Raw genomic sequence first — 26339 nt, forward strand, 5'->3', positions numbered from 1 at the left:
GCTTAATATTTATTTAGACCGTTTGAATATAATTTACGTGTGCTTTCCTTATAATTTCCTCCTAAGTATTTTCTTTATTACATTGAATATTCATATACAAAATAAACGTTATATACTTTCATTATCCAAGACACATATTTGAGAGTATGGTTAAGCCTCCTAACTGTTATACGCAGTATTATAGCGTATCTATTACTACGCCTACGTTCGTGTCGAACAGCAGTATGGCAAACTCTCTTGCTCGCGTTTTGCTCTCGTTTTTTGCAACTGGTCTATGGGGTAACAAACTGCATAATCTATTCAACGAGTTAAGATATTCGAATTAAGTTGTGGTGTTTATACGCCTGATCACTTCCAAGTCTTTTCCAGGAAAACGCGAATTTTCATCAGAACGTCATATATGAAATTGGAAGATGGAGCCGATGTACAAAAAACCTGAAATGCCGGCCAGCTTCAAGACAAACAATTCAAAAGCGGATTAGTTTGGACCAGTAATTTTCAATTCGCGTAACAAAAGGAATGCTGGGCATTACGCTATTTTGTATCAAATAAAAAGTTGCAATCGTAAAATGTTTGAAATAAAACATTTTCCAACTCTTTCAAACGCTCTGTTCACTCCTACAGATCTTATTCACTAGTGAATTCTCAGTCACGTTTCCTAGTGACTAGAAGAAATTTTCTTCTAGTTGACACGACTGTGAAAATAGAGAATCAAATAGAACAAACGAAAAGAAGTGTACTTATGTTATAATTGAATGCAAAAATAATACATCGACAAACATTTTATTTTGAATATGTCACTTGAAACCGAAATGACAATGGGAATAGTCGGTTGAAAATCTACATCGCTCACGCTATCCTTATAACTAGAAGTTCCATATGTAACCATTTGTTGAACCGGAGCTTCTTTAGCCCTTAAAGGCGCAAACCAATTTTTTTCAAAGTTTCTGAAAATTGTCACAAAGCTTTAATACACCACTATGATAATTTTGAGATGGTTTTCGCAATGTTGTTTTAAAACAACATTGCGCATTTAAGGGTTAGGACACATCGGAAGACCAGACACAATGGGATGTAGTGAAGTCATGTGATTGTACCGCTTAAATTTCTAAACGACAAACCACTTTGAACTGCAGCTGTAATTGCTGCACATGGTTGACACGAAGTGGACTTGCTTTGCATTAAACCGATGTTTTCGCACTTGTCCAAATTAGGTGCTAATAATCCGGATGAATTCCGTACAGAAAATGTCTCCTCCGTGACGACCCTCACAATGTTCGTTCTATATTCTTGAAATGTTGAAATATAGTAAGAGTTATTTGATAATGTATATCATTGTTGGCTTGTACATACCGAATGTTTGTTAATTCTACGCCGTTGCGTTTATCTACCGAATATATGTCTATTTAAACATCTGTCCCGTATTTATTCAATGACAGCAGTTAGGTCCGAAACTGAGTTAGTTTCTGCCTCAAGCAAAAACGACATTAACAGCTAAAAAATGACAGCGACAAATCGCCAAAATGTTGCATTTGAAATAGCTTTCCATTTGCCAACTATTTGAAAGGTAATTAGCACTTTAGATTTGGCAAATAGCCTTCCCGTTAGACAGCAACCTGCCCTTCTTGACTGGGTAACCCCCCATTCATTCAACATTGAGTAGAATTTGTTGAGCGTGTATTAAATTCCTTGATCGATTTGACATATTTTTGTTTTGTTTTAAATAGTTATACCGATGCGATTGTTCAATAAGCGTGATCAGTTTGTTGAAAGTTCACAAAATTGTACAGAAAATGAATGTTTTCAAAAGGTTTCTTCAATCGTCTAAAAGTTTCTGCAATGTAAGAAATGTAACGTTGGCCAGTGTACAGATCCCCGCAAGATTCAAGTGAGTTATTTCTTTGCAATGTTAGTTTGATTACATCACTGAGACTATCTTTTTGATAGAGGGCCATCAAATTTAATACCGATCCCGGCAAGGCACTTCTCGCTTACTGTTCAGCGATTTGATTTGGCGGAATTTTTTGACGACAAGAAAAACCTGGGCGAAAATGAGGTAAAGCATGGGCGTGCTTGGAACAAGGACGAGCTACGAATTAAATCCAATTCCGACTTGCATAAGCTGTGGTTCGTATTGTTAAAGGAGCGAAATATGCTACTCACTATGGAGCATGAATGTAATGAAAAGATGGAACTTTTCCCAAGTCCTGAGAGATTGGATAAGGTAGGAAAAACGATTCAAACTTTGAAATTATTTTATGTAATTTGGTTGTTTAGGTTAATATATCGATGAAAAATCTCGAGGATGTTGTGCGAGAAAGGAATCGCGCTTACTATGAACTGGAGACAGGTGAAACCGGAGAACGCCCAGGAAAACTGGAGCACAACCAATTGGGTCTTAAATTTTATTATCGCATGTTTGAGCACGTCATTCCCAAGTATGCAAATAAAAAGTGGAATGAAACTCATAAATTTAGTTATCGCGGTGCAGCGGTGACGAAATTTCTGCGACTTTACCGTGAAAAACTATATAATGTTAAAAGAAAACATAGAAATCGTGATCGGAATGAAGTTATACATTTGCTTAAACGGTTCCCGAATATGGATCGTACGATGATTGCTGAAAAGTATCCATCCGTGAATATTGAAAAATTGTTGAAATATGACCGGATTCGGGGAAATCACGAGTCAATTAAGGCGTGAAACGTAGATAACATTATAAATAAAACAATGTAGTTAATCATGAGCCTTATTGCTAATGACTGTCCATATTTATTAGGTATCTATATTCTAAATATCACAAACCCGTTAAATACTCCTCTCTTTAAGCTTGAAATTGCTTCTTAAATTTCAGAACAGTGGGTCGATAAGTTTTGCGTTGCTCACGTTCCGCTATTGCTTTGGCCAAGGCCGCTTTCGGATGGATGTGTTGCGTTAAACGAAATAAGCGTCCAGCAATATCAATGTGATAGACTGCATTTTTATCCATTACAAATTCTGTAGTTATCACTTTGGACATATCTCGTTGTGTACGGCTAATGTAGCCAAGACATACTAGTTTTTCCGAAGCAAACCCGTACCTGGAAACAATTCGAACCACATTACATGCATTCGATGTGATATTTAAAAAAATGCATTACCCGGCTGAGGTCACTGTGCCACAAAACTCGCCATTACGATAAATAGGCTCGCCTCCCCATGGCCACACATCTTTGTCGATATCAATATCCTCCAGATGAAACAGAACTAATCGTTTTGTGAGTCCTTCTTGTTTTTGTTTCTCGAGTGCCACACGTCCTATGAAGTTCTCTTTTTTCTTCAATTGTGAAATCTGTAAATGACTTAGCGCTCAGAGAAACAAATGTCACGCTTTCTACTTACTTCAAGTCGTACCGAGTAAAACACACCTGCTTCGAAAGGGGTCGTCATGCTGGTTAGCTCATCCCCCCAGAAAGGAATAAATTTATCGATTCTCAGAAACCGTTGCGTTAGTGTACCTACATCACGTGCTCCATAGTCACGCCCGACGGTCATCAGTCGATCGTAAACATGTAACGCATACTCGGAAGGAACATATAAACAGTAACCGGGCATCCCTGTATGTGTAAAAGTCATAATCATCACATCGCTTGCGTAGCCAATATTCAATTTTCTATAGGTGAATGGTTGCAACTTTACGTTCGAATTGGATAGTTCACTCATCAGTTGGGTTGATTTCGGCCCCACCACATTGAGCACTGTGTACATTGATGTGACATCGTTCAGCTTAACGCTGGCATCCTGGGGCAGATTCCGAGACATCCATTCATAAATTCGTGTTTGTTGTGATGACGGCGATATCATGAAGAATCGATCATCTGTTTGTCGTATGAGCATACAATCGTTTTCATACCCACCACGTTCGTTAAGCATTCCAGTGTGTAAGATATGACCGATTTCGATGTTGACGTCGTTGGCACACATGGTTTGAAGGTAGTCTAGCACGCTGTTCTTCTGTGAACTACTCAGTACGCCGGGCTGACAAAATATGAATATATCGTCAATCCTTTTGCATTTCACTACTATGTTTTCGGTGTTACCTCGATCTCAATTTTAGAGAATGAAGATATATCAATAATACCGACATGTTGTGCACAAGCAAAGTATTCCTTTTGCATGAACTTGAAAAACTTTGGCTTGTAGAAACTTCCGGGTGGCAATGTAGGAAGTGGCTTTCCTCCTGAAAAAACGGAAAATATTAAACATTGTTCATGAACTCAGAGGATCTTTAGGATAAATGGTGTTATAACCTTTGCTTTCGTCAGGCTTTATAGACATTAGATAGGATTTGTTTACTCTGCTCGCAGAAATCATACACAAATCACGCGATGTGCTATGACATGTAATATGAATACGAATAAAGATTTTCTCCTTGTGTGCTCCGAAGTACTTCCACACTTCCAGAGTCTCTTGATAAGAACCGTCTTTGAGACCACTCGGGACGCCTGAGAACCATTAAATTGAGCGGGCCCCTATAATTGAGACCACTCGGGACCCCAGGGCACCATTAAACTGAGGGCACCTATACTACCTATAATCGCAAGTCAGTCCCATGTAGATAGGAAATCCCATAGAACATGGGACTAACTTGCGATTATAGGCAGTATAATTGTGCAAAGATTTAGCTATATCCGATGAAAGCGGTAAAGCATCACATGATTCATTACAGTATACTATGTTTAACGTTCCGTTACTCGCGCAAGTTCTCTCAGTGCACACCGTTCTGAAATTCTTGCGGAATCGTCTTAGGGACAGTCTACGTCGTGCCAACAATAACAAGAAAACATTTTATTAGTCATGGGTGCGTTTCGACTTCGTCTCATCAGAAAACGACACCAACTTTTTGTCGGAATAGCTTAGCGCCGGCTTGACGCTAAATCCCTGAAACTAAAACACATTTTGTGTTTCAATCGAACTACTGGTCAAACGTGATGGTTGGCAAAGCTGTATTATCGTGCAACATGAGGCCAATCTATTTCGCCATTCACCTCTGATACAAAACTCCCATCGCTTACCTACCCGCGGTGCCAAACGTGGTACAGGCCACCTTTTGCCGTTTTTGCTTGGACTCGGGACTGGGTCATATTCTTTCCCCAACCGCTGTCAATTCGTTCACTTCGACAGGTTGACGGATTGAAGCATGTCTAGGTTACGTTTCGAGCGGGAGTGGCATTAGTGAAGATCGGCTAGGATCTGTGGTCGTATGCTGACAGGGAAGGGGGACAAACGACGCGCGCGTGAAACTGGTAGTTCATCCGTCTTGCAGAGTGAATCTTTTGGTATAGTTAATGGTTATTTTGGGCAGCTAAAAACTATTTCTTGGTTTTCTTCTGTAGGTTCGGTTTGTATAATATTTTTTCTCAATAAATAGTTCGGAAATCAACCCCAATAAGACTTCAATCTGACTAGTATCGATGATCACGGGTCAATATGTACTGAAAATTCGCCGCGTCTGTTTTTACGAATCTAATTTCAAGTTCCGTTATCGCTTACAAGCCCGTGCATCAGGTTAACGATCCTTTGTATTTCCCTTCAACGTTCGATATTATCGTTCGTATAAGAGTATTTCACAAACAATCTGATTTGGAAAATATGAAATACTTTCGTTGATTTATAACATCTCGAGCTATCATAACTCTTTGTCTGTACAACGTGTCACTCGGTAGTTTTCAACCCAATAAATATATCGTAGATAAGGAATAGCGAAATTTTTCTGAATACTGTCGCAATAAATAGTGATCCGGCCCATTACGTAGATAAGATTAGCTTTTCTAGGCAATACTCCCACGGTTGGCTGTGTGGAGTTCAAATTGCTTTTGTTTAGAAAACATACGATGCTCTCGGTAGCCGGCTACCCAGAGTTTAAAAAGAACCAAAAACTAAATAAGATGTTTTCTTTTTCGAGTGATCGTGTACTCGAAAACCAACAAAACTACTACCTAATAAACCATGCTTTATAGGTCGCATCGCTTGCTTGAAGCGAATCCTAGACCTTATACCGTTCCAAACCACCAACTCCGCGACACTTATGGGAGAGTCTGATGAGTAGTCTATTTTCCGTTAAGTAGGTGGAGCATCAACACTTCCCGTCTACCGTATACTTTATCCTTCCCCGTGAAGGATGGAGATGGGGGCGGCCGGCAATGATGGCTAACATGCTGTTGAGTTTTCAATAGGGGTCAGATTGGTATGAATTCCTATTTACCACTTCCTAAACAACTCTTATTAGATAATCAGCAAATCAAGATAATCAAACATGCTGAAGACAGTGTGCAATCCGCCAAAATCATCGTCACAACGCAACGCAACGCAATCGAACGACTGGTCAAACGTGATGTCCCGTCCGAGCAGAAGTTCTGTTTATGCCGATAATACACACGGCCATATCCTGCGCGGCGTGTGACGACTAATCTCACCTCAGTCTACGTGACTTTTCTCACCCGATTCTGGGAGTCGACTCGGGTGAGGTGAGATTCCCCATTGCGGTTAAATGTGTGTCTCACGTCACCCGAGGTGACTCTTCAGAATTTGATGAGAAAAGTCACTTAGAGTGAGGTGAAATTAGTCGTCTCACGTCACACGCGGCGCAGAATAGGGCCGACAGTGAAGCCAAAACTTAGCATAGAACAAGAAAACGTTTGATTATCAAGTTTTTGAATTCGCCACCGGATCACTCCAGAAGGTCCTTAAGTTGCCAAATAAAGTGCATACCTCAATCAAAAGTGCAAATTTCTGCCAAGTATTCTTCTGTAATCCATTCAAAAACCTATTTTAATCCACCTAGCGGTGCAATTGTGCCTTTCTCAATCATGAATCATGAGAATGTGTGCGTTGTTTATATTCATTAAAAGCTTTTAAATGCATATATTACATTTTATTATTGTACATCACATGACAACTATATACAGGAAAATAAATCATTATTCGAGTTCTAAAATTTTGAAGAAGAAAAAACAGCCACGGTAATATTGAACTGAAAAACCTATTTTAATCCACCTAGCGGTGCAATTGTGCCTTTCTCAATCATGAATCACGAGAATGTGTGCGTTGTTTATATTCATTAAAAGAGTTCGAGTTCTAAAATTTTGAAAAAAACAGCCACGGTAATATTGAACTGAAAAACCTATTTTAATCCACCTAGCGGTGCAATTGTGCCTTTCTCAATCATGAATCACGAGAATGTGTGCGTTGTTTACACTCATTAAAAACTTTTAAATGCATATATTACATTTTATTATCATACATCACATGACAACTATATACAGGAAAATAAATCATTATTCGAGTTCTAAAATTTTGAAAAAGAAAAAACAGCCACGGTAATATTGAACTGAAAAAAAGGTGCGAAATCGGCAGTCCCAAAAAGTCGATTTTTATAAAAAAAAATTTTTCGAGATAACATTAAATCTCGACGTTTCATGCATTTTAAAGATGTTTGGCATCAAAAATACGAATTCGATTTCTGAAATTTCATGGGGACCCCCCTTTGAAAAAAAATTTTGAGTTCCGGCTTATATGGGAATTTCATGTGTGACCGGACCGTTCAGTCTATATTTCCGGAACCATACAAGCGATCCGTGCGAAATTTTACAGACATCTGTGGGGATAATATAGCTATCATTTGGGACTAAGTTTGTGAAAATCGGCCCAACCATTTTCGAGAAACTGATATGAGTTTGCTAGTTATGAAAGATGGCCGCTTTTCCCGGGCACTTCTGGAACCGTCTATGGTGGTCAATGTAGTCAACGAAAGTTTGTTTGGCCGTCGGTGACCTAGAACTGCAAAGTTAAGTTATTTGAGAGACATTTTAGCGAAATTTTTACCTTTTTTGCTTCCATCGGGGTATCGGTTTGAATCACAATTTGCTATGTGATCGCACGCCACAACCCGTAACTCCGGAACCGGAAGTCGGTTGGGGATAAAATTTAATAGCCATTTACGGGGACGCAATACCTTTCATTTGAGGTCAAGTTTAGTCGAATCGGTCTAGCCATCTCCGAGAAACCGATGTGACTGTTACTCTGAATTTGGATACTTCCGCCGGGGCTTCCGGAACCGATGATGGTGGCCAATGTGACCAAAGAGACTTTGAATGGCTGTTAATGACCTAGTACTACAAATCGAAGCAGTTGTGGTCACATTTTGGAAAAATTTTCACCATTATACATTCATTGCAGAATTTCTTAAAATCGACGTTTTCTGCGTAATCGTACTCATCACCCTGTAATTCCGGAACCGGAAGTCGGATTCATTAGAAATTCAATAGCAGCCTATGGGAACGTTGCACCTTTCATTTGGGACTAAGTTTGTAAAAATCGGTTCATCCATCTCTGAGAAAAGTGAGTGAGATTGTGTTCGCGTACACACACACAGACGCACATACACACACACATACACACACATACATACACACACACACAGACATTTGCCGAACTCGACGAACTGAATCGAATGGTATATGTCACTCGGCCCTCCGGGCCTCCGTTAGAAAGTCGGTTTTCAGAGCAATTGCAATACCTTTCTATTGAGAAAGGCAAAAAGGTGCAAAATCGGCAAAGTCCCAAAAAGTCGATTTCCAAAAAAAAAAAAATTCGTGATAACATAAAATCTCGACGTTTCATGCATTTTAAAGATGTTTGGCATCAAAAATACGAATTCGATTTCTGAAATTTCATGGGGTCCCCCCTTTGAAAAAAATTTTGAGTTCCGGCTTATATGGGAATTTCATGTGTGACCGGACCGTTCAGTCTATATTTCCGGAACCATACAAGCGGTCCGTGCGAAATGTTACAGACATCTGTGGGGATAATATAGCTATCATTTGGGACTAAGTTTGTGAAAATCGGCCCAACCATTTCCGAGAAACTGATATGAGTTTGCTAGTTATGAAAGATGGCCGCTTTTCCCGGGCACTTCCGGAACCGTCTATGGTGGTCAATGTAGTCAACGAAAGTTTGTTTGGCCGTCGGTGACCTAGAACTGCAAAGTTAAGTTATTTGAGAGACATTTTAGCGAAATTTTTACCTTTTTTGCTTCCATCGGGGTATCGGTTTGAATCACAATTTGCTATGTGATCGCACGCCACAACCCGTAACTCCGGAACCGGAAGTCGGTTGGGGATAAAATTTAATAGCCATTTACGGGGACGCAATACCTTTCATTTGAGGTCAAGTTTAGTCGAATCGGTCTAGCCATCTCCGAGAAACCGATGTGACTGTTACTCTGAATTTGGATACTTCCGCCGGGGCTTCCGGAACCGATGATGGTGGCCAATGTGACCAAAGAGACTTTGAATGGCTGTTAATGACCTAGTACTACAAATCGAAGCAGTTGTGGTCACATTTTGGAAAAATTTTCACCATTATACATTCATTGCAGAATTTCTTAAAATCGACGTTTTCTGCGTGATCGTACTCATCACCCTGTAATTCCGGAACCGGAAGTCGGATCCATTAGAAATTCAATAGCAGCCTATGGGAACGTTGCACCTTTCATTTGGGACTAAGTTTGTAAAAATCGGTTCATCCATCTCTGAGAAAAGTGAGTGAGATTGTGTTCGCGTACACACACACAGACGCACATACACACACACATACATACACACACACAGACATTTGCCGAACTCGACGAACTGAATCGAATGGTATATGTCACTCGGCCCTCCGGGCCTCCGTTAAAAAGTCGGTTTTCAGAGCAATTGCAATACCTTTCTATTGAGAAAGGCAAAAAGGTGCGAAATCGGCAAAGTCCCAAAAAGTCGATTTATACAAAAAAAAAAAAATTTCGAGATAACATAAAATCTCGACGTTTCATGCATTTTAACGATGTTTGGCATGAAAAATACGAATTCGATTTCTGAAATTTCATGGGGTCCCCCCTTTGAAAAAAAAAATTGAGTTCTGGCTTATATGGGAATTTCATATGTGACCGGACGATTTAGTCTATATTTCCGGACCCATATAAGCGATCCGTACGAAATTTTATAGATATCTGTGGGGATAATAGAGCTATCATTTGGAACTAAGTTTGTGAAAATCGGCCCAACCATTTCAGGGAAACTGATGTGAGTTCGTAAATTTTGAAAGATGGCCGCTTTTCCCGGGCACTTCCGGAACCGTCTATGGTGGTCAATGTAGTCAACGAAAGTTTGGTTGGCCGTCGGTGACCTAGAACAGCAAATTTAAGTTGTTTGAGAGACATTTTAGCGAAATTTTTACCTTTTTTGCTTTCATCGGAGTATCGGTTTGAATCACAATTTGCTATGTGATCGCACGCCACAACCTGTAACTCCGGAACCGGAAGTCGGATCGGGATGAAATTAAATAGCCATTTACGGGGACGCAATACCTTTCATTTGAGGCCAAGTTTAGTCGAATCGGTCTAGCCATCTCCGACAAACCGATGTGACTGTTATTCTGAATTTAGATACTTCCGCCGGGGCTTCCGGAACCGAGGATGGTGGCCAATGTGGCCAAATAGACTTTGAATGGATGTTAGTGACCTAATACTACAAATCGAAGCAGTTGTGGTCATATTTTGGAAAATTTTTCACCATTATACATTCATTGCAGAATTTATTAAAATCGACATTTTCTGCGTGTTCGTACTTATCACCCTGTAATTCCGGAACCGGAAGTCGGATCCATTAGAAATGCAATAGCAGCCTATGGGAACGTTGCACCTTTCATTTGAGACTAAGTTTGTCAAAATCGGTTCAGCCATCTCTGAGAAAAATGAGTGACATTTTTGGTCACATACACACACACATACACACACACACATACATACATACACGCATACATACACACACACACAGACATTTGCCGAACTCGACTAACTGAATCGAATGGTATATGTCACTCGGCCCTCCGGGCCTCCGTTAAAAAGTCGGTTTTCAGAGCAATTGCAATACCTTTCTATTGAGAAAGGCAAAAAGGTGCGAAATCGGCAAAGTCCCAAAAAGTCGATTTTTATAAAAAAATTTTTTTCGAGATAACATTAAATCTCGACGTTTCATGCATTTTAAAGATGTTTGGCATCAAAAATACGAATTCGATTTCTGAAATTTCATGGGGTCCCCCCTTTGAAAAAAATTTTGAGTTCCGGCTTATATGGGAATTTCATGTGTGACCGGACCGTTCAGTCTATATTTCCGGAACCATACAAGCGGTCCGTGCGAAATGTTACAGACATCTGTGGGGATAATATAGCTATCATTTGGGACTAAGTTTGTGAAAATCGGCCCAACCATTTCCGAGAAACTGATATGAGTTTGCTAGTTATGAAAGATGGCCGCTTTTTCCGGGCACTTCCGGAACCGTCTATGGTGGTCAATGTAGTCAACGAAAGTTTGTTTGGCCGTCGGTGACCTAGAACTGCAAAGTTAAGTTATTTGAGAGACATTTTAGCGAAATTTTTACCTTTTTTGCTTCCATCGGGGTATCGGTTTGAATCACAATTTGCTATGTGATCGCACGCCACAACCCGTAACTCCGGAACCGGAAGTCGGTTGGGGATAAAATTTAATAGCCATTTACGGGGACGCAATACCTTTCATTTGAGGTCAAGTTTAGTCGAATCGGTCTAGCCATCTCCGAGAAACCGATGTGACTGTTACTCTGAATTTGGATACTTCCGCCGGGGCTTCCGGAACCGATGATGGTGGCCAATGTGACCAAAGAGACTTTGAACGGCTGTTAATGACCTAGTACTACAAATCGAAGCAGTTGTGGTCACATTTTGGAAAAATTTTCACCATTATACATTCATTGCAGAATTTCTTAAAATCGACGTTTTCTGCGTGATCGTACTCATCACCCTGTAATTCCGGAACCGGAAATCGGATCCATTAGAAATTCAATAGCAGCCTATGGGAACGTTACACCTTTCATTTGGGACTAAGTTTGTTAAAATCGGTTCAGCCATCTCTGAGAAAAATGAGTGACATTTTTGGTCACATACACACACACATACACACACACATACACACACACATACATACATACACACATACATACACACACACAGACATTTGCCGAACTCGACGAACTGAATCGAATGGTATATGCCACTCGGCCCTCCGGGCCTCCATTAAAAAGTCGGTTTTCAGAGCAATTGCAATACCTTTCTATTGAGAAAGGCAAAAAAAAATTCGTGATAACATAAAATCTCGACGTTTCATGCATTTTAAAGATGTTTGGCATCAAAAATACGAATTCGATTTCTGAAATTTCATGGGGTCCCCCCTTTGAAAAAAATTTTGAGTTCCGGCTTATATGGGAATTTCATGTGTGACCGGACCGTTCAGTCTATATTTCCGGAACCATACAAGCGGTCCGTGCGAAATGTTACAGACATCTGTGGGGATAATATAGCTATCATTTGGGACTAAGTTTGTGAAAATCGGCCCAACCATTTCCGAGAAACTGATATGAGTTTGCTAGTTATGAAAGATGGCCGCTTTTCCCGGGCACTTCCGGAACCGTCTATGGTGGTCAATGTAGTCAACGAAAGTTTGTTTGGCCGTCGGTGACCTAGAACTGCAAAGTTAAGTTATTTGAGAGACATTTTAGCGAAATTTTTACCTTTTTTGCTTCCATCGGGGTATCGGTTTGAATCACAATTTGCTATGTGATCGCACGCCACAACCCGTAACTCCGGAACCGGAAGTCGGTTGGAGATAAAATTTAATAGCCATTTTCGGGGACGCAACATCTTTCATTTGAGACTAAGTTTGGTTGATTCGGTCTAGCCTCCTCCGAGAAACCGATGTGACTGTTACTCTGAATTTGGATACTTCCGCCGGGGCTTCCGGAACCGATGATGGTGGCCAATGTGACCAAAGAGACTTTGAATGGCTGTTAATGACCTAGTACTACAAATCGAATCAGTTGTGGTCACATTTTGGAAAAATTTTCACCATTATACATTCATTGCAGAATTTCTTAAAATCGACGTTTTCTGCGTGATCGTACTCATCACCCTGTAATTCCGGAACCGGAAGTCGGATCCATTAGAAATTCAATAGCAGCCTATGGGAACGTTGCACCTTTCATTTGGGACTAAGTTTGTAAAAATCGGTTCATCCATCTCTGAGAAAAGTGAGTGAGATTGTGTTCGCGTACACACACACAGACGCACATACACACACACATACATACACACACATACATACACACACAGACATTTGCCGAACTCGACGAACTGAATCGAATGGTATATGTCACACGGCCCTCCGGGCCTCCGTTAAAAAGTCGGTTTTCAGAGCAATTGCAATACCTTTCTATTGAGAAAGGCAAAAAGGTGCGAAATCGGCAAAGTCCCAAAAAGTCGATTTTTATAAAAAAAAAATTTTCGAGATAACATTAAATCTCGACGTTTCATGCATTTTAAAGATGTTTGGCATCAAAAATACGAATTCGATTTCTGAAATTTCATGGGGTCCCCCCTTTGAAAAAAAATTTTGAGTTCCGGCTTATATGGGAATTTCATGTGTGACCGGACCGTTCAGTCTATATTTCCGGAACCATACAAGCGATCCGTGCAAAATTTTACAGACATCTGTGGAGATAATATAGCTATCATTTGGGACTAAGTTTGTGAAAATCGGCCCAACCATTTCCGAGAAACTGATATGAGTTTGCTAGTTATGAAAGATGGCCGCTTTTCCCGGGCACTTCCGGAACCGTCTATGGTGGTCAATGTAGTCAACGAAAGTTTGTTTGGCCGTCGGTGACCTAGAACTGCAAAGTTAAGTTATTTGAGAGACATTTTAGCGAAATTTTTACCTTTTTTGCTTCCATCGGGGTATCGGTTTGAATCACAATTTGCTATGTGATCGCACGCCACAACCCGTAACTCCGGAACCGGAAGTCGGTTGGAGATAAAATTTAATAGCCATTTTCGGGGACGCAACATCTTTCATTTGAGACTAAGTTTGGTTGATTCGGTCTAGCCTCCTCCGAGAAACCGATGTGACTGTTACTCTGAATTTGGATACTTCCGCCGGGGCTTCCGGAACCGATGATGGTGGCCAATGTGACCAAAGAGACTTTGAATGGCTGTTAATGACCTAGTACTACAAATCGAATCAGTTGTGGTCACATTTTTGAAAAATTTTCACCATTATACATTCATTGCAGAATTTCTTAAAATCGACATTTTCTGCGTGATCGTACTCATCACCCTGTAATTCCGGAACCGGAAGTCGGATCCATTAGAAATTCAATAGCAGCCTATGGGAACGTTGCACCTTTCATTTGGGACTAAGTTTGTAAAAATCGGTTCATCCATCTCTGAGAAAAGTGAGTGAGATTGTGTTCGCGTACACACACACAGACGCACATACACACACATACATACACACACACACACAGACATTTGCCGAACTCGACGAACTGAATCGAATGGTATATGTCACTCGGCCCTCCGGGCCTCCGTTAAAAAGTCGGTTTTCAGAGCAATTGCAATACCTTTCTATTGAGAAAGGCAAAAAGGTGCAAAATCGGCAAAGTCCCAAAAAGTCGATTTCCAAAAAAAAAAAAAATTTCGTGATAACATAAAATCTCGACGTTTCATGCATTTTAAACATTTTAAAGATGTTTGGCATCAAAAATACGAATTCGATTTCTGAAATTTCATGGGGTCCCCCCTTTGAAAAAAATTTTGAGTTCCGGCTTATATGGGAATTTCATGTGTGACCGGACCGTTCAGTCTATATTTCCGGAACCATACAAGCGGTCCGTGCGAAATGTTACAGACATCTGTGGGGATAATATAGCTATCATTTGGGACTAAGTTTGTGAAAATCGGCCCAACCATTTCCGAGAAACTGATATGAGTTTGCTAGTTATGAAAGATGGCCGCTTTTCCCGGGCACTTCCGGAACCGTCTATGGTGGTCAATGTAGTCAACGAAAGTTTGTTTGGCCGTCGGTGACCTAGAACTGCAAAGTTAAGTTATTTGAGAGACATTTTAGCGAAATTTTTACCTTTTTTGCTTCCATCGGGGTATCGGTTTGAATCACAATTTGCTATGTGATCGCACGCCACAACCCGTAACTCCGGAACCGGAAGTCGGTTGGAGATAAAATTTAATAGCCATTTACGGGGACGCAATACCTTTCATTTGAGGTCAAGTTTAGTCGAATCGGTCTAGCCATCTCCGAGAAACCGATGTGACTGTTACTCTGAATTTGGATACTTCCGCCGGGGCTTCCGGAACCGATGATGGTGGCCAATGTGACCAAAGAGACTTTGAATGGCTGTTAATGACCTAGTACTACAAATCGAAGCAGTTGTGGTCACATTTTGGAAAAATTTTCACCATTATACATTCATTGCAGAATTTCTTAAAATCGACGTTTTCTGCGTGATCGTACTCATCACCCTGTAATTCCGGAACCGGAAGTCGGATCCATTAGAAATTCAATAGCAGCCTATGGGAACGTTGCACCTTTCATTTGGGACTAAGTTTGTAAAAATCGGTTCATCCATCTCTGAGAAAAGTGAGTGAGATTGTGTTCGCGTACACACACACAGACGCACATACACACACACATACATACACACACACATACATACACACACACATACATACACACACACAGACATTTGCCGAACTCGACGAACTGAATCGAATGGTATATGTCACACGGCCCTCCGGGCCTCCGTTAAAAAGTCGGTTTTCAGAGCAATTGCAATACCTTTCTATTGAGAAAGGCAAAAAGGTGCGAAATCGGCAAAGTCCCAAAAAGTCGATTTTTATAAAAAAAATTTTTTCGAGATAACATTAAATCTCGACGTTTCATGCATTTTAAAGATGTTTGGCATCAAAAATACGAATTCGATTTCTGAAATTTCATGGGGTCCCCCCTTTGAAAAAAAATTTTGAGTTCCGGCTTATATGGGAATTTCATGTGTGACCGGACCGTTCAGTCTATATTTCCGGAACCATACAAGCGATCCGTGCAAAATTTTACAGACATCTGTGGAGATAATATAGCTATCATTTGGGACTAAGTTTGTGAAAATCGGCCCAACCATTTCCGAGAAACTGATATGAGTTTGCTAGTTATGAAAGATGGCCGCTTTTCCCGGGCACTTCCGGAACCGTCTATGGTGGTCAATGTAGTCAACGAAAGTTTGTTTGGCCGTCGGTGACCTAGAACTGCAAAGTTAAGTTATTTGAGAGACATTTTAGCGAAATTTTTACCTTTTTTGCTTCCATCGGGGTATCGGTTTGAATCACAATTTGCTATGTGATCGCACGCCACAACCCGTAACTCCGGAACCGGAAGTCGGTTGGGGATAAAATTTAATAGCCATTTACGGGGACGCAATACCTTTCATTTGAGGTCAAGTTTAGTCGAATCGGTCTAGCCATCTCCGAGAAACCGATGTGGCTGTTACTCTGAATTTGGATACTTCCGCCGGGGCTTCCGGAACCGATGATGGTGGCCAATGTGACCAAAGAGACTTTGAATGGCTGTTAATGACCTAGTACTACAAATCGAAGCAGTTGTGGTCACATTTTGGAAAAATTTTCACCATTATACATTCATTGCAGAATTTCTTAAAATCGACGTTTTGTGCGTGATCGTACTCATCACACTGTAATTCCGGAACCGGAAGTCGGATCCTATGGGAACGTTGCACCTTTCATTTGGGACTAAGTTTGTAAAAATCGGTTCATCCATCTCTGAGAAAAGTGAGATTGTGTTCGCGTACACACACACACAGACGCACATACACACACATACATACACACATACACACATATATACACACACACACAGACATTTGCCGAACTCGACGAACTGAATCGAATGGTATATGTCACTCGGCCCTCCGGGCCTCCGTTAAAAAGTCGGTTTTCAGAGCAATTGCAATACCTTTCTATTGAGAAAGGCAAAAAGGTGCGAAATCGGCAAAGTCCCAAAAAGTCGATTTTTATAAAATAAATTTTTTTCGAGATAACATAAAATCTCGACGTTTCATGCATTTTAAAGATGTTTGGCATCAAAAATACGAATTCGATTTTTGAAATTTCATGGGGTCCCCCCTTTGAAAAAAAAAATTAGAGTTCCGGCTTATATGGGAATTTCATGTGTGACCGGACCGTTCAGTCTATATTTCCGGAACCATACAAGCGATCCGTGCGAAATTTTACAGACATCGTTGGGGATAATAGAGCTATCATTTGGGACTAAGTTTGTGAAAATCGGCCCAACCATTTCCGAGAAACTGATATGAGTTTGCTAGTTATGAAAGATGGCCGCTTTTCCCGGGCACTTCCGGAACCGTCTATGGTGGTCAATGTAGTCAACGAAAGTTTGTTTGGCCGTCGGTGACCTAGAACTGCAAAGTTAAGTTATTTGAGAGACATTTTAGCGAAATTTTTACCTTTTTTGCTTCCATCGGGGTATCGGTTTGAATCACAATTTGCTATGTGATCGCACGCCACAACCCGTAACTCCGGAACCGGAAGTCGGTTGGGGATAAAATTTAATAGCCATTTACGGGGACGCAATACCTTTCATTTGAGGTCAAGTTTAGTCGAATCGGTCTAGCCATCTCCGAGAAACCGATGTGACTGTTACTCTGAATTTGGATACTTCCGCCGGGGCTTCCGGAACCGATGATGGTGGCCAATGTGACCAAAGAGACTTTGAATGGCTGTTAATGACCTAGTACTACAAATCGAAGCAGTTGTGGTCACATTTTGGAAAAATTTTCACCATTATACATTCATTGCAGAATTTCTTAAAATCGACGTTTTCTGCGTGATCGTACTCATCACCCTGTAATTCCGGAACCGGAAGTCGGATCCATTAGAAATTCAATAGCAGCCTATGGGAACGTTGCACCTTTCATTTGGGACTAAGTTTGTAAAAATCGGTTCATCCATCTCTGAGAAAAGTGAGTGAGATTGTGTTCGCGTACACACACACAGACGCACATACACACACATACATACACACACATACATACACACACACAGACATTTGCCGAACTCGACGAACTGAATCGAATGGTATATGTCACTCGGCCCTCCGGGCCTCCGTTAAAAAGTCGGTTTTCAGAGCAATTGCAATACCTTTCTATTGAGAAAGGCAAAAAGGTGCGAAATCAGCAAAGTCCCAAAAAGTCGATTTTTATAAAAAAAATTTTTTTCGAGATAACATAAAATCTCGACGTTTCATGTATTTTAAAGATGTTTTGCATCTAAAATACGAATTCGATTTCTGAAATTTCATGGGGTCCCCCCTTTGAAAATTTTTTTGAGTTCTAGCTTATATGGGAATTTCATATGTGACCGGACGATTTAGTCTATATTTCCGGAACCATATAAGCGATCCGTACGAAATTTTATAGACATCTATGGGGATATTATAGCTATCATTTGGGACTAAGTTTGTGAAAATCGACCCAATCATTTCAGAGAAACTGATGTGAGTTCGTAAATTTTGAAAAATGGCCGCTTTTCCCGGGCACTTCCGGAACCGTCTATGGTGGTCAATGTATTCAACGAAAGTTTGTTTGGCTGTCGGTGACCTAGAACTGCAAAGTTAAGTTATTTGAGAGACATTTTAGCGAAATTTTTACCTTTTTTGCTTCCATCGGGGTATCGATTTGAATCACAATTTGCTATGTGATCGCACGCCACAACCCGTAACTCCGGAACCGGAAGTCGGTTGGGGATAAAATTTAATAGCCATTTACGGGGACGCAATACCTTTCATTTGAGGTCAAGTTTAGTCGAATCGGTCTAGCCATCTCCGAGAAACCGATGTGACTGTTACTCTGAATTTGGATACTTCCGCCGGGGCTTCCGGAACCGATGATGGTGGCCAATGTGACCAAAGAGACTTTGAATGGCTGTTAATGACCTAGTACTACAAATCGAAGCAGTTATGGTCACATTTTGGAAAAATTTTCACCATTATACATTCATTGCAGAATTTCTTAAAATTGACGTTTTCTGCGTGATCGTACTCATCACCCTGTAATTCCGGAACCGGAAGTCGGTCCATTAGAAATTCAATAGCAGCCTATGGGAACGTTGCACCTTTCATTTGGGACTAAGTTTGTAAAAATCGGTTCATCCATCTCTGAGAAAAGTGAGTGAGATTGTGTTCGCGTACACACACACAGACGCACATACACACACACATACACACACACACACATACATACACACACAGACATTTGCCGAACTCGACGAACTGAATCGAATGGTATATGTCACTCGGCCCTCCGGGCCTCCGTTAAAAAGTCGGTTTTCAGAGCAATTGCAATACCTTTCTATTGAGAAAGGCAAAAAGGTGCGAAATCGGCAAAGTCCCAAAAAGTCGATTTTTATAAAAAAAAATTTTTCGAGATAACATTAAATCTCGACGTTTCATGCATTTTAAAGATGTTTGGCATCAAAAATACGAATTCGATTTCTGAAATTTCATGAAAAAAAATTTTGAGTTCCGGCTTATATGGGAATTTCATGTGTGACCGGACCGTTCAGTCTATATTTCCGGAACCATACAAGCGATCCGTGCGAAATTTTACAGACATCTGTGGGGATAATATAGCTATCATTTGGGACTAAGTTTGTGAAAATCGGCCCAACCATTTTCGAGAAACTGATATGAGGTTGCTAGTTATGAAAGATGGCCGCTTTTCCCGGGAACTTCTGGAACCGTCTATGGTGGTCAATGTAGTCAACGAAAGTTTGTTTGGCCGTCGGTGACCTAGAACTGCAAAGTTAAGTTATTTGAGAGACATTTTAGCGAAATTTTTACCTTTTTTGCTTCCATCGGGGTATCGATTTGAATCACAATTTGCTATGTGATCGCACGCCACAACCCGTAACTCCGGAACCGGAAGTCGGTTGGGGATAAAATTTAATAGCCATTTACGGGGACGCAATACCTTTCATTTGAGGTCAAGTTTAGTCGAATCGGTCTAGCCATCTCCGAGAAACCGATGTGACTGTTACTCTGAATTTGGATACTTCCGCCGGGGCTTCCGGAACCGATGATGGTGGCCAATGTGACCAAAGAGACTTTGAATGGCTGTTAATGACCTAGTACTACAAATCGAATCAGGTGTGGTCACATTTTGGAAAAATTTTCACCATTATACATTCATTGCAGAATTTCTTAAAATCGACGTTTTCTGCGTGATCGTACTCATCACCCTGTAATTCCGGAACCGGAAGTCGGATCCATTAGAAATTCAATAGCAGCCTATGGGAACGTTGCACCTTTCATTTGGGACTAAGTTTGTAAAAATAGGTTCATCCATCTCTGAGAAAAGTGAGTGAGATTGTGTTCGCGTACACACACACAGACGCACATACACACACACATACATACACACACACATACATACACACACAGACATTTGCCGAACTCGACGAACTGAATCGAATGGTATATGTCACACGGCCCTCCGGGCCTCCGTTAAAAAGTCGGTTTTCAGAGCAATTGCAATACCTTTCTATTGAGAAAGGCAAAAAGGTGCGAAATCGGCAAAGTCCCAAAAAGTCGATTCTTATAAAAAAATTTTTTTCGAGATAACATTAAATCTCGACGTTTCATGCATTTTAAAGATGTTTGGCATCAAAAATACGAATTCGATTTCTGAAATTTCATGGGGTCCCCCCTTTGAAAAAAAATTTTGAGTTCCGGCTTATATGGGAATTTCATGTGTGACCGGACCGTTCAGTCTATATTTCCGGAACCATACAAGCGATCCGTGCGAAATTTTACAGACATCTGTGGGGATAATATAGCTATCATTTGGGACTAAGTTTGTGAAAATCGGCCCAACCATTTTCGAGAAACTGATATGAGTTTGCTAGTTATGAAAGATGGCCGCTTTTCCCGGGCACTTCTGGAACCGTCTATGGTGGTCAATGTAGTCAACGAAAGTTTGTTTGGCCGTCGGTGACCTAGAACTGCAAAGTTAAGTTATTTGAGAGACATTTTAGCGAAATTTTTACCTTTTTTGCTTCCATCTGGGTATCGGTTTGAATCACAATTTGCTATGTGATCGCACGCCACAACCCGTAACTCCGGAACCGGAAGTCGGTTGGAGATAAAATTTAATAGCCACTTACGGGGACGCAATACCTTTCATTTGAGGTCAAGTTTAGTCGAATCGGTCTAGCCATCTCCGAGAAACCGATGTGACTGTTACTCTGAATTTGGATACTTCCGCCGGGGCTTCCGGAACCGATGATGGTGGCCAATGTGACCAAAGAGACTTTGAATGGCTGTTAATGACCTAGTACTACAAATCGAAGCAGTTGTGGTCACATTTTGGAAAAATTTTCACCATTATACATTCATTGCAGAATTTCTTAAAATCGACGTTTTCTGCGTGATCGTACTCATCACCCTGTAATTCCGGAACCGGAAGTCGGATCCATTAGAAATTCAATAGCAGCCTATGGGAACGTTGCACCTTTCATTTGGGACTAAGTTTGTAAAAATCGGTTCATCCATCTCTGAGAAAAGCGAGTGAGATTGTGTTCGCGTACACACACACAGACGCACATACACACACATACATACACACACACATACATACACACACACAGACATTTGCCGAACTCGACGAACTGAATCGAATGGTATATGTCACTCGGCCCTCCGGGCCTCCGTTAAAAAGTCGGTTTTCAGAGCAATTGCAATACCTTTCTATTGAGAAAGGCAATATTGAGAAAGGCAAAAAGGTGCGAAATCGGCAAAGTCCCAAAAAGTCGATTTTTACAAAAAAAAAATTTTTCTAGATAACATAAAATCTCGACGTTTCATGCGTTTTAAAGATGTTTGGCATCAAAAATACGAATTCGATTTCTGAAATTTCATGGGGTCCCCCCTTTGAAAAAAGTTTGAGTTCCGGCTTATATGGGAATTTCATATGTGACCGGACGATTTAGTCTATATTTCCGGCTCCATATAAGCGATCCGTACGAAATTTTATAAACATCTGTTGGGATATTATAGCTATCATTTGGGACTAAGTTTGTGAAAATCGACCCAACCATTTCCGGGAAACTGATGTGAGTTCGTAAATTTTGAAAGATGGCCGCTTTTCCCGGGCACTTCCGGACGGTTGGTTGGTGGAATGGGTTTAAAAGTGGAGGGAATGGGGGGTTAGTAGAGTGGGAGTGGAGGATGCGTCAGAAATCCTTCACCTTATTTTGGTATACGGGGTGGATGAAGGAAATGCGGGTGTGAGGGTGGTCCAAGGGGACGGTAGTGATGAAGGAAGGAGATGTAAGGGCAAGGCGGGGGGGGGGGGGGGGGCGGAGGGGCTCTGATGCAATACTCAGCTGCATATTTTGCCTTCCATTTGAGACTTGGTTTGAGAAAATCGGTTCAGTCATCACCGAAGAACCGATGTGACTTTATTTGTGGAATATGCCCGGAATTCCGGACTTCCGGAATCGTCGATAGTGGACAATATATTCAAAGAATGTTTGATTGGCAATCAGTGATCTAGATCTGCGATTAGAAGTAATTTGGTGACCATTTCAATAGTTTGCAGCCTCTGAGGTATTACGATTGTACCGATGTATATGGGAAATTCCAGTGTATCCTTACTAACACCCCTGTAACTCCGGAAGCAAGAGTCAGAACAGAATAAAATTCAGCAGCAGTCAATGTATTACTGTATCTTTCATTTGAAATCAAGTTTGTAAAAGCGGTAGAGAATTCGTTTGGGAATGGGTGTGATATTAGCTTAGGAACTTGGCGGGTTCCCCGGGAGCGTCAAGAACTGTCATAGGTGGCCAATGTGGTCAAAGCTGCTTTGATTGATCATTAGTGATCTGGACCCGCAAACTAGAGTAATGTTGAACCCATTTTAATATGTTTTACGTCATTTGAACATCATGGTGGTACCAGTTTATATGGGAATTTGCTGTGTGACCGCACTCTTCAACCCGTAACTCCGGAACCGGAAGTCCGATCAACTAAAAATTGAATAGCAGGTTATGGGAGCGTTATACCTTTCATATGAAACTAAGTTTGCAAAAATCGGTTCAGCCATCTCTGAGAAAATTGTGTGAGTTTAAATGACACACACACATACACACACACATACATACACACACAGACATTTGCCAATCTCGACGAACTGAATCGAATGGTGTATGACACTCGGCCCTCCGGGCCTCCGTTAAAAAGTCGATTTTTACAGTGATTGCATAGCCTTTCTTTATATGAGAAAGGCAAAAAGAAAGGCAGAGTTCTTGGACTAGGTTCATGAATTGACCAGTTGTACGAACGTCCCGAAAGATTGATATGTATACTCCAGGGTCAATATTTGAGTCAAAATATCAATCATTTTTTAATACTGCCCTTTTTTGTATGAGACGAACCACTGCGACCAGTATTTAGATCTATTGTGGTATAATACTGCCCTTCCGGAATATCCGAAATTATTGGATTCGTTGTTCCACATGAAAGAGGAAAAACCAGAAAACTCCCAAGCTTTCAATAGAAAACTTGAAATGTTTTGAATGTTCTCTTCGAGTCATTTTGACCCCAACACCTAAAGAAGGTTAAGTGTGTTAGAAAGCGGTCAATTCATGAAGTTCACCAATCACCTACTTCTTTTTATTCTCTATAATGACACAACCGAAGACAATCAAAAAGAAAAAATGAAAGCTATATCATAAACTCGGCTTATTGACACTGCATGATAACGTAAACCCTCGTTCCATACTCACGTTCATAGTCAGTATCAAAGTATAACGCCCTTTCGTAGGCCATCTTAGTCCCAAACACGGCACCTCGGTTTTCTAGCACACTGTACAGCGGAGAACACCGCAGTTTTCGGGAAAAATTGTACTCGCTCTGATTCGGGTACAGAATAGCATACTGACGACCAACGACCTCTCTTATGCGGTTTTGCAAATACTGTCGATTGTTGTGTAGATCTAGAAAACGCTGCACATTGAAAGGTAACATGTCCATCGTTGGTGTTCCAGCGACTACCCATTCGGCCAGTGCCTTACCGACACCACCAGATCCTTGTAATGGGTTACCATTCATACCACAAGCTACATAGTAATTTTTCACTTCGGCTGTTTCCCCGAAAATCCAACGACCATCAGGAGTGAAATTATCTGGACTGTTGGTAATTATTGGTTGAGGTGTATCTCTAAGCGAAGGCATTCGGTCTACCGCCTTCTCCCATAATGGAGTGCAATGCTCGGTCGTAGTTTGTTGTAGATTGGATTTCCAATCCTTGGGAATATCCTTCGTATTCTCGAAGGCAGGTATCGCATTCTTTTCAAACCAGCCAACTAACATTTCTCCGCCAAATTGTCTGGCATACAGGTTTGAATCATAGTCCCTAATGCACGGAAGCAAAGTATTATTTGGCAAGTTCAGCTTGGTCGATAGAGCGTAGAAGTGCTGTGCTGGATATGCAGGTATACAAACTGGTATTTTACTCTTTAACCCAAGTTCTCTTGCCCACATACCACTACAGTTGATAAAGTATTCACATTTTATTGTTCCGATATCCGTTTCCACACTCTCAACGTGTCCAGCTTTAGTATTGACCTGCACAAAATAGAAACCATCCCCAGTAAAGCGTAATATTTGTTATGAACGTTATATTTCAACTTACACATTTGACCGCACATCCCTCGAAATATTTCACTCCTTTTTGTTTCGCCAACTTTGCTAACACTTGCAGAACCAGTGCAGGGTCTGCAATGCAATCATCAGGAACATGTACTGCTCCTTGGATATCATCCACATTCAATAGCGGATGCAGCTGCTTCGCCGTTTCAGCATCTATAAACTCACAAAACAGACCGGTAGGTACATTGTATGCTATCCTTCGTTTTATTGCTATGACCCTATCGTGCGTTTGTGCTAAATTAAGGCTACCGCACTTTTGCAACCCCACATTGTGACCAGCACGTTGCAACCGCTCGTAAAGTTTCAAACTTTCCATGATAATGTTTCGCTCAGGGGTAGGTTTGAACAGCCCGATTGTGCCGGAACCAAAGTCTGACGTTCCGCTTCCAATTGTGTGCTGATCTAGTACTACAACGTTGCTCCATCCGTTTTCAGTGAGATGATAGGCCACAGAATTACCAAGCAATCCAGCTCCGGCAATAACAACGCGAGCATGATGGGTTATATGTTCACTTCCGGTGCTGTATGGCTTCCAGCGAATTGCTTTTTGATAGGCAAATTTCGTCAAGTAATTCATTTTACAACCTTAGATTATACTATGCAACAGCACCAGCACTTTACTTTCTAATTAAAATACTTATATAACATTGCATTTCCATTGCAACTGCAGTCAATCTACACATACAACGAAAACCGAATGGTTTATTGATCGTCTCAAGTGTTTTGCACTTGTCATTACAGTTCCGTTTCCACATTCATTCATTTTTTTATTTTAAAAGTTGGTCTGCTGCGGTGCAAGCGAGGCTGCGCCAGGCGTACCAGAATAGAACATGCAGCGCGTTGTCTGCGGCGGTGCTCGCGCCCTTTCCTACCTAACGGTACAATGTGTAACGTTTGTTTACTAACAAATCGTGTACACACCTTTATTGTAGGATGAATCATTACATATGCATACATTACACATACTGCAGCACTGTACCGGTCTAAGCAGCTAACGAACGACAGTACAGTACTTCTTACATTTATTTGGGGAATTGGCATCGCAGGTAACTTTGATCGATGATATAAAGCGTATTAGAGGATTATCGATGCAATTTTAACCGAAATTCAGACTGAAATATGCATTTGTTTAAAAAGCTGGCTGGTTCTACAATGGTAGGCACCTGAGATGTAGATTATAGATCACTCAAAAATGTGGAAAAGGTAGATACAAAAACATTGATCCTGTTTGAAACAACGAGTCGTTGAGTTGGAGTTTAGCCTTTAAGGATGCTTGTTTCTAACTAAAAATTGCACACTTACGATCCAATCCTAACATACTCTTATTATAATTTATATACTTTTTATTATGGTGTGATTTCTGTAATGCTGTTTTTAACGAATCGCTTTTTTGTGGCTAATTGACAACTAATAGAAACGGAATGCATTGGTTGCACCATATATTTCGGGAAAATATATGATAATATCAAAAATGGGTTTATTGTCTTTCAAAATATTTTTCTTCAAAAACTTACATGCGCTTAAACCAATTTGAGAAACATTTATTCTACTTGGGAGCCTTGGGAGCAGGTATCTTCAAAATAAGCATTTATTGATTTATTTACTTCGTCAATCGATGTAGACTGGTATGGTTAC

At 40.8% G+C, this 26339-nt stretch overlaps 2 protein-coding genes across 3 annotated transcripts; one reads left to right on the forward strand and one right to left on the reverse strand.

Annotated features, from left to right (window-relative positions):
- The first annotated feature begins 1703 nt into the window (after window positions 1-1703).
- On the forward strand, window positions 1704-2771 carry LOC131683800 (large ribosomal subunit protein uL29m). The gene is made up of 3 exons (XM_058966119.1): window positions 1704-1888; window positions 1948-2224; window positions 2278-2771. Exons 1-3 carry the CDS (start codon window positions 1794-1796, stop codon window positions 2701-2703), a joined length of 798 nt encoding a protein of 265 aa, XP_058822102.1. The 5' UTR covers window positions 1704-1793; the 3' UTR covers window positions 2704-2771.
- LOC131683798 (pyruvate dehydrogenase phosphatase regulatory subunit, mitochondrial-like) lies at window positions 2737-25449 on the reverse strand. 2 transcript variants are annotated; one of them, XM_058966118.1, is made up of 6 exons: window positions 24688-25449; window positions 23780-24620; window positions 4080-4219; window positions 3382-4017; window positions 3141-3316; window positions 2737-3080 (listed from the first exon to the last, which is right to left on the reverse strand). In XM_058966118.1, the coding sequence occupies exons 1-6, from the start codon at window positions 25279-25281 to the stop codon at window positions 2825-2827; spliced, it is 2643 nt and encodes an 880-aa protein (XP_058822101.1). In that variant the 5' UTR covers window positions 25282-25449; the 3' UTR covers window positions 2737-2824. The 2 variants fall into 2 exon arrangements, with proteins under 2 accessions (XP_058822101.1, XP_058822100.1); XM_058966117.1 differs by having other exon boundaries at window positions 3141-3331; window positions 3394-4017; window positions 24688-25447.
- Between the last annotated feature and the right edge of the window lie 890 nt (window positions 25450-26339).

Source organism: Topomyia yanbarensis, chromosome 2 (assembly GCF_030247195.1).
Source record: "Topomyia yanbarensis strain Yona2022 chromosome 2, ASM3024719v1, whole genome shotgun sequence".
Taxonomy (NCBI): domain Eukaryota; kingdom Metazoa; phylum Arthropoda; class Insecta; order Diptera; family Culicidae; genus Topomyia; species Topomyia yanbarensis.

Coding starts and splice junctions, on each gene's coding strand:
- LOC131683800 (XM_058966119.1), top strand. CDS start 1,794: ATGAATGTTTTCAAAAGGTTTCTTCAATCGTCTAAAAGTTTCTGCAAT. Junction 1,889..1,947: donor CAGATCCCCGCAAGATTCAA/GTGAGTTATTTC, acceptor TCTTTTTGATAG/AGGGCCATCAAATTTAATAC. Junction 2,225..2,277: donor GTCCTGAGAGATTGGATAAG/GTAGGAAAAACG, acceptor TTGGTTGTTTAG/GTTAATATATCGATGAAAAA.
- LOC131683798 (XM_058966117.1), bottom strand. CDS start 25,281: ATGAATTACTTGACGAAATTTGCCTATCAAAAAGCAATTCGCTGGAAG. Junction 3,332..3,393: donor AAGCAGGTGTGTTTTACTCG/GTACGACTTGAA, acceptor AGTCATTTACAG/ATTTCACAATTGAAGAAAAA. Junction 3,081..3,140: donor GGCACAGTGACCTCAGCCGG/GTAATGCATTTT, acceptor AATTGTTTCCAG/GTACGGGTTTGCTTCGGAAA.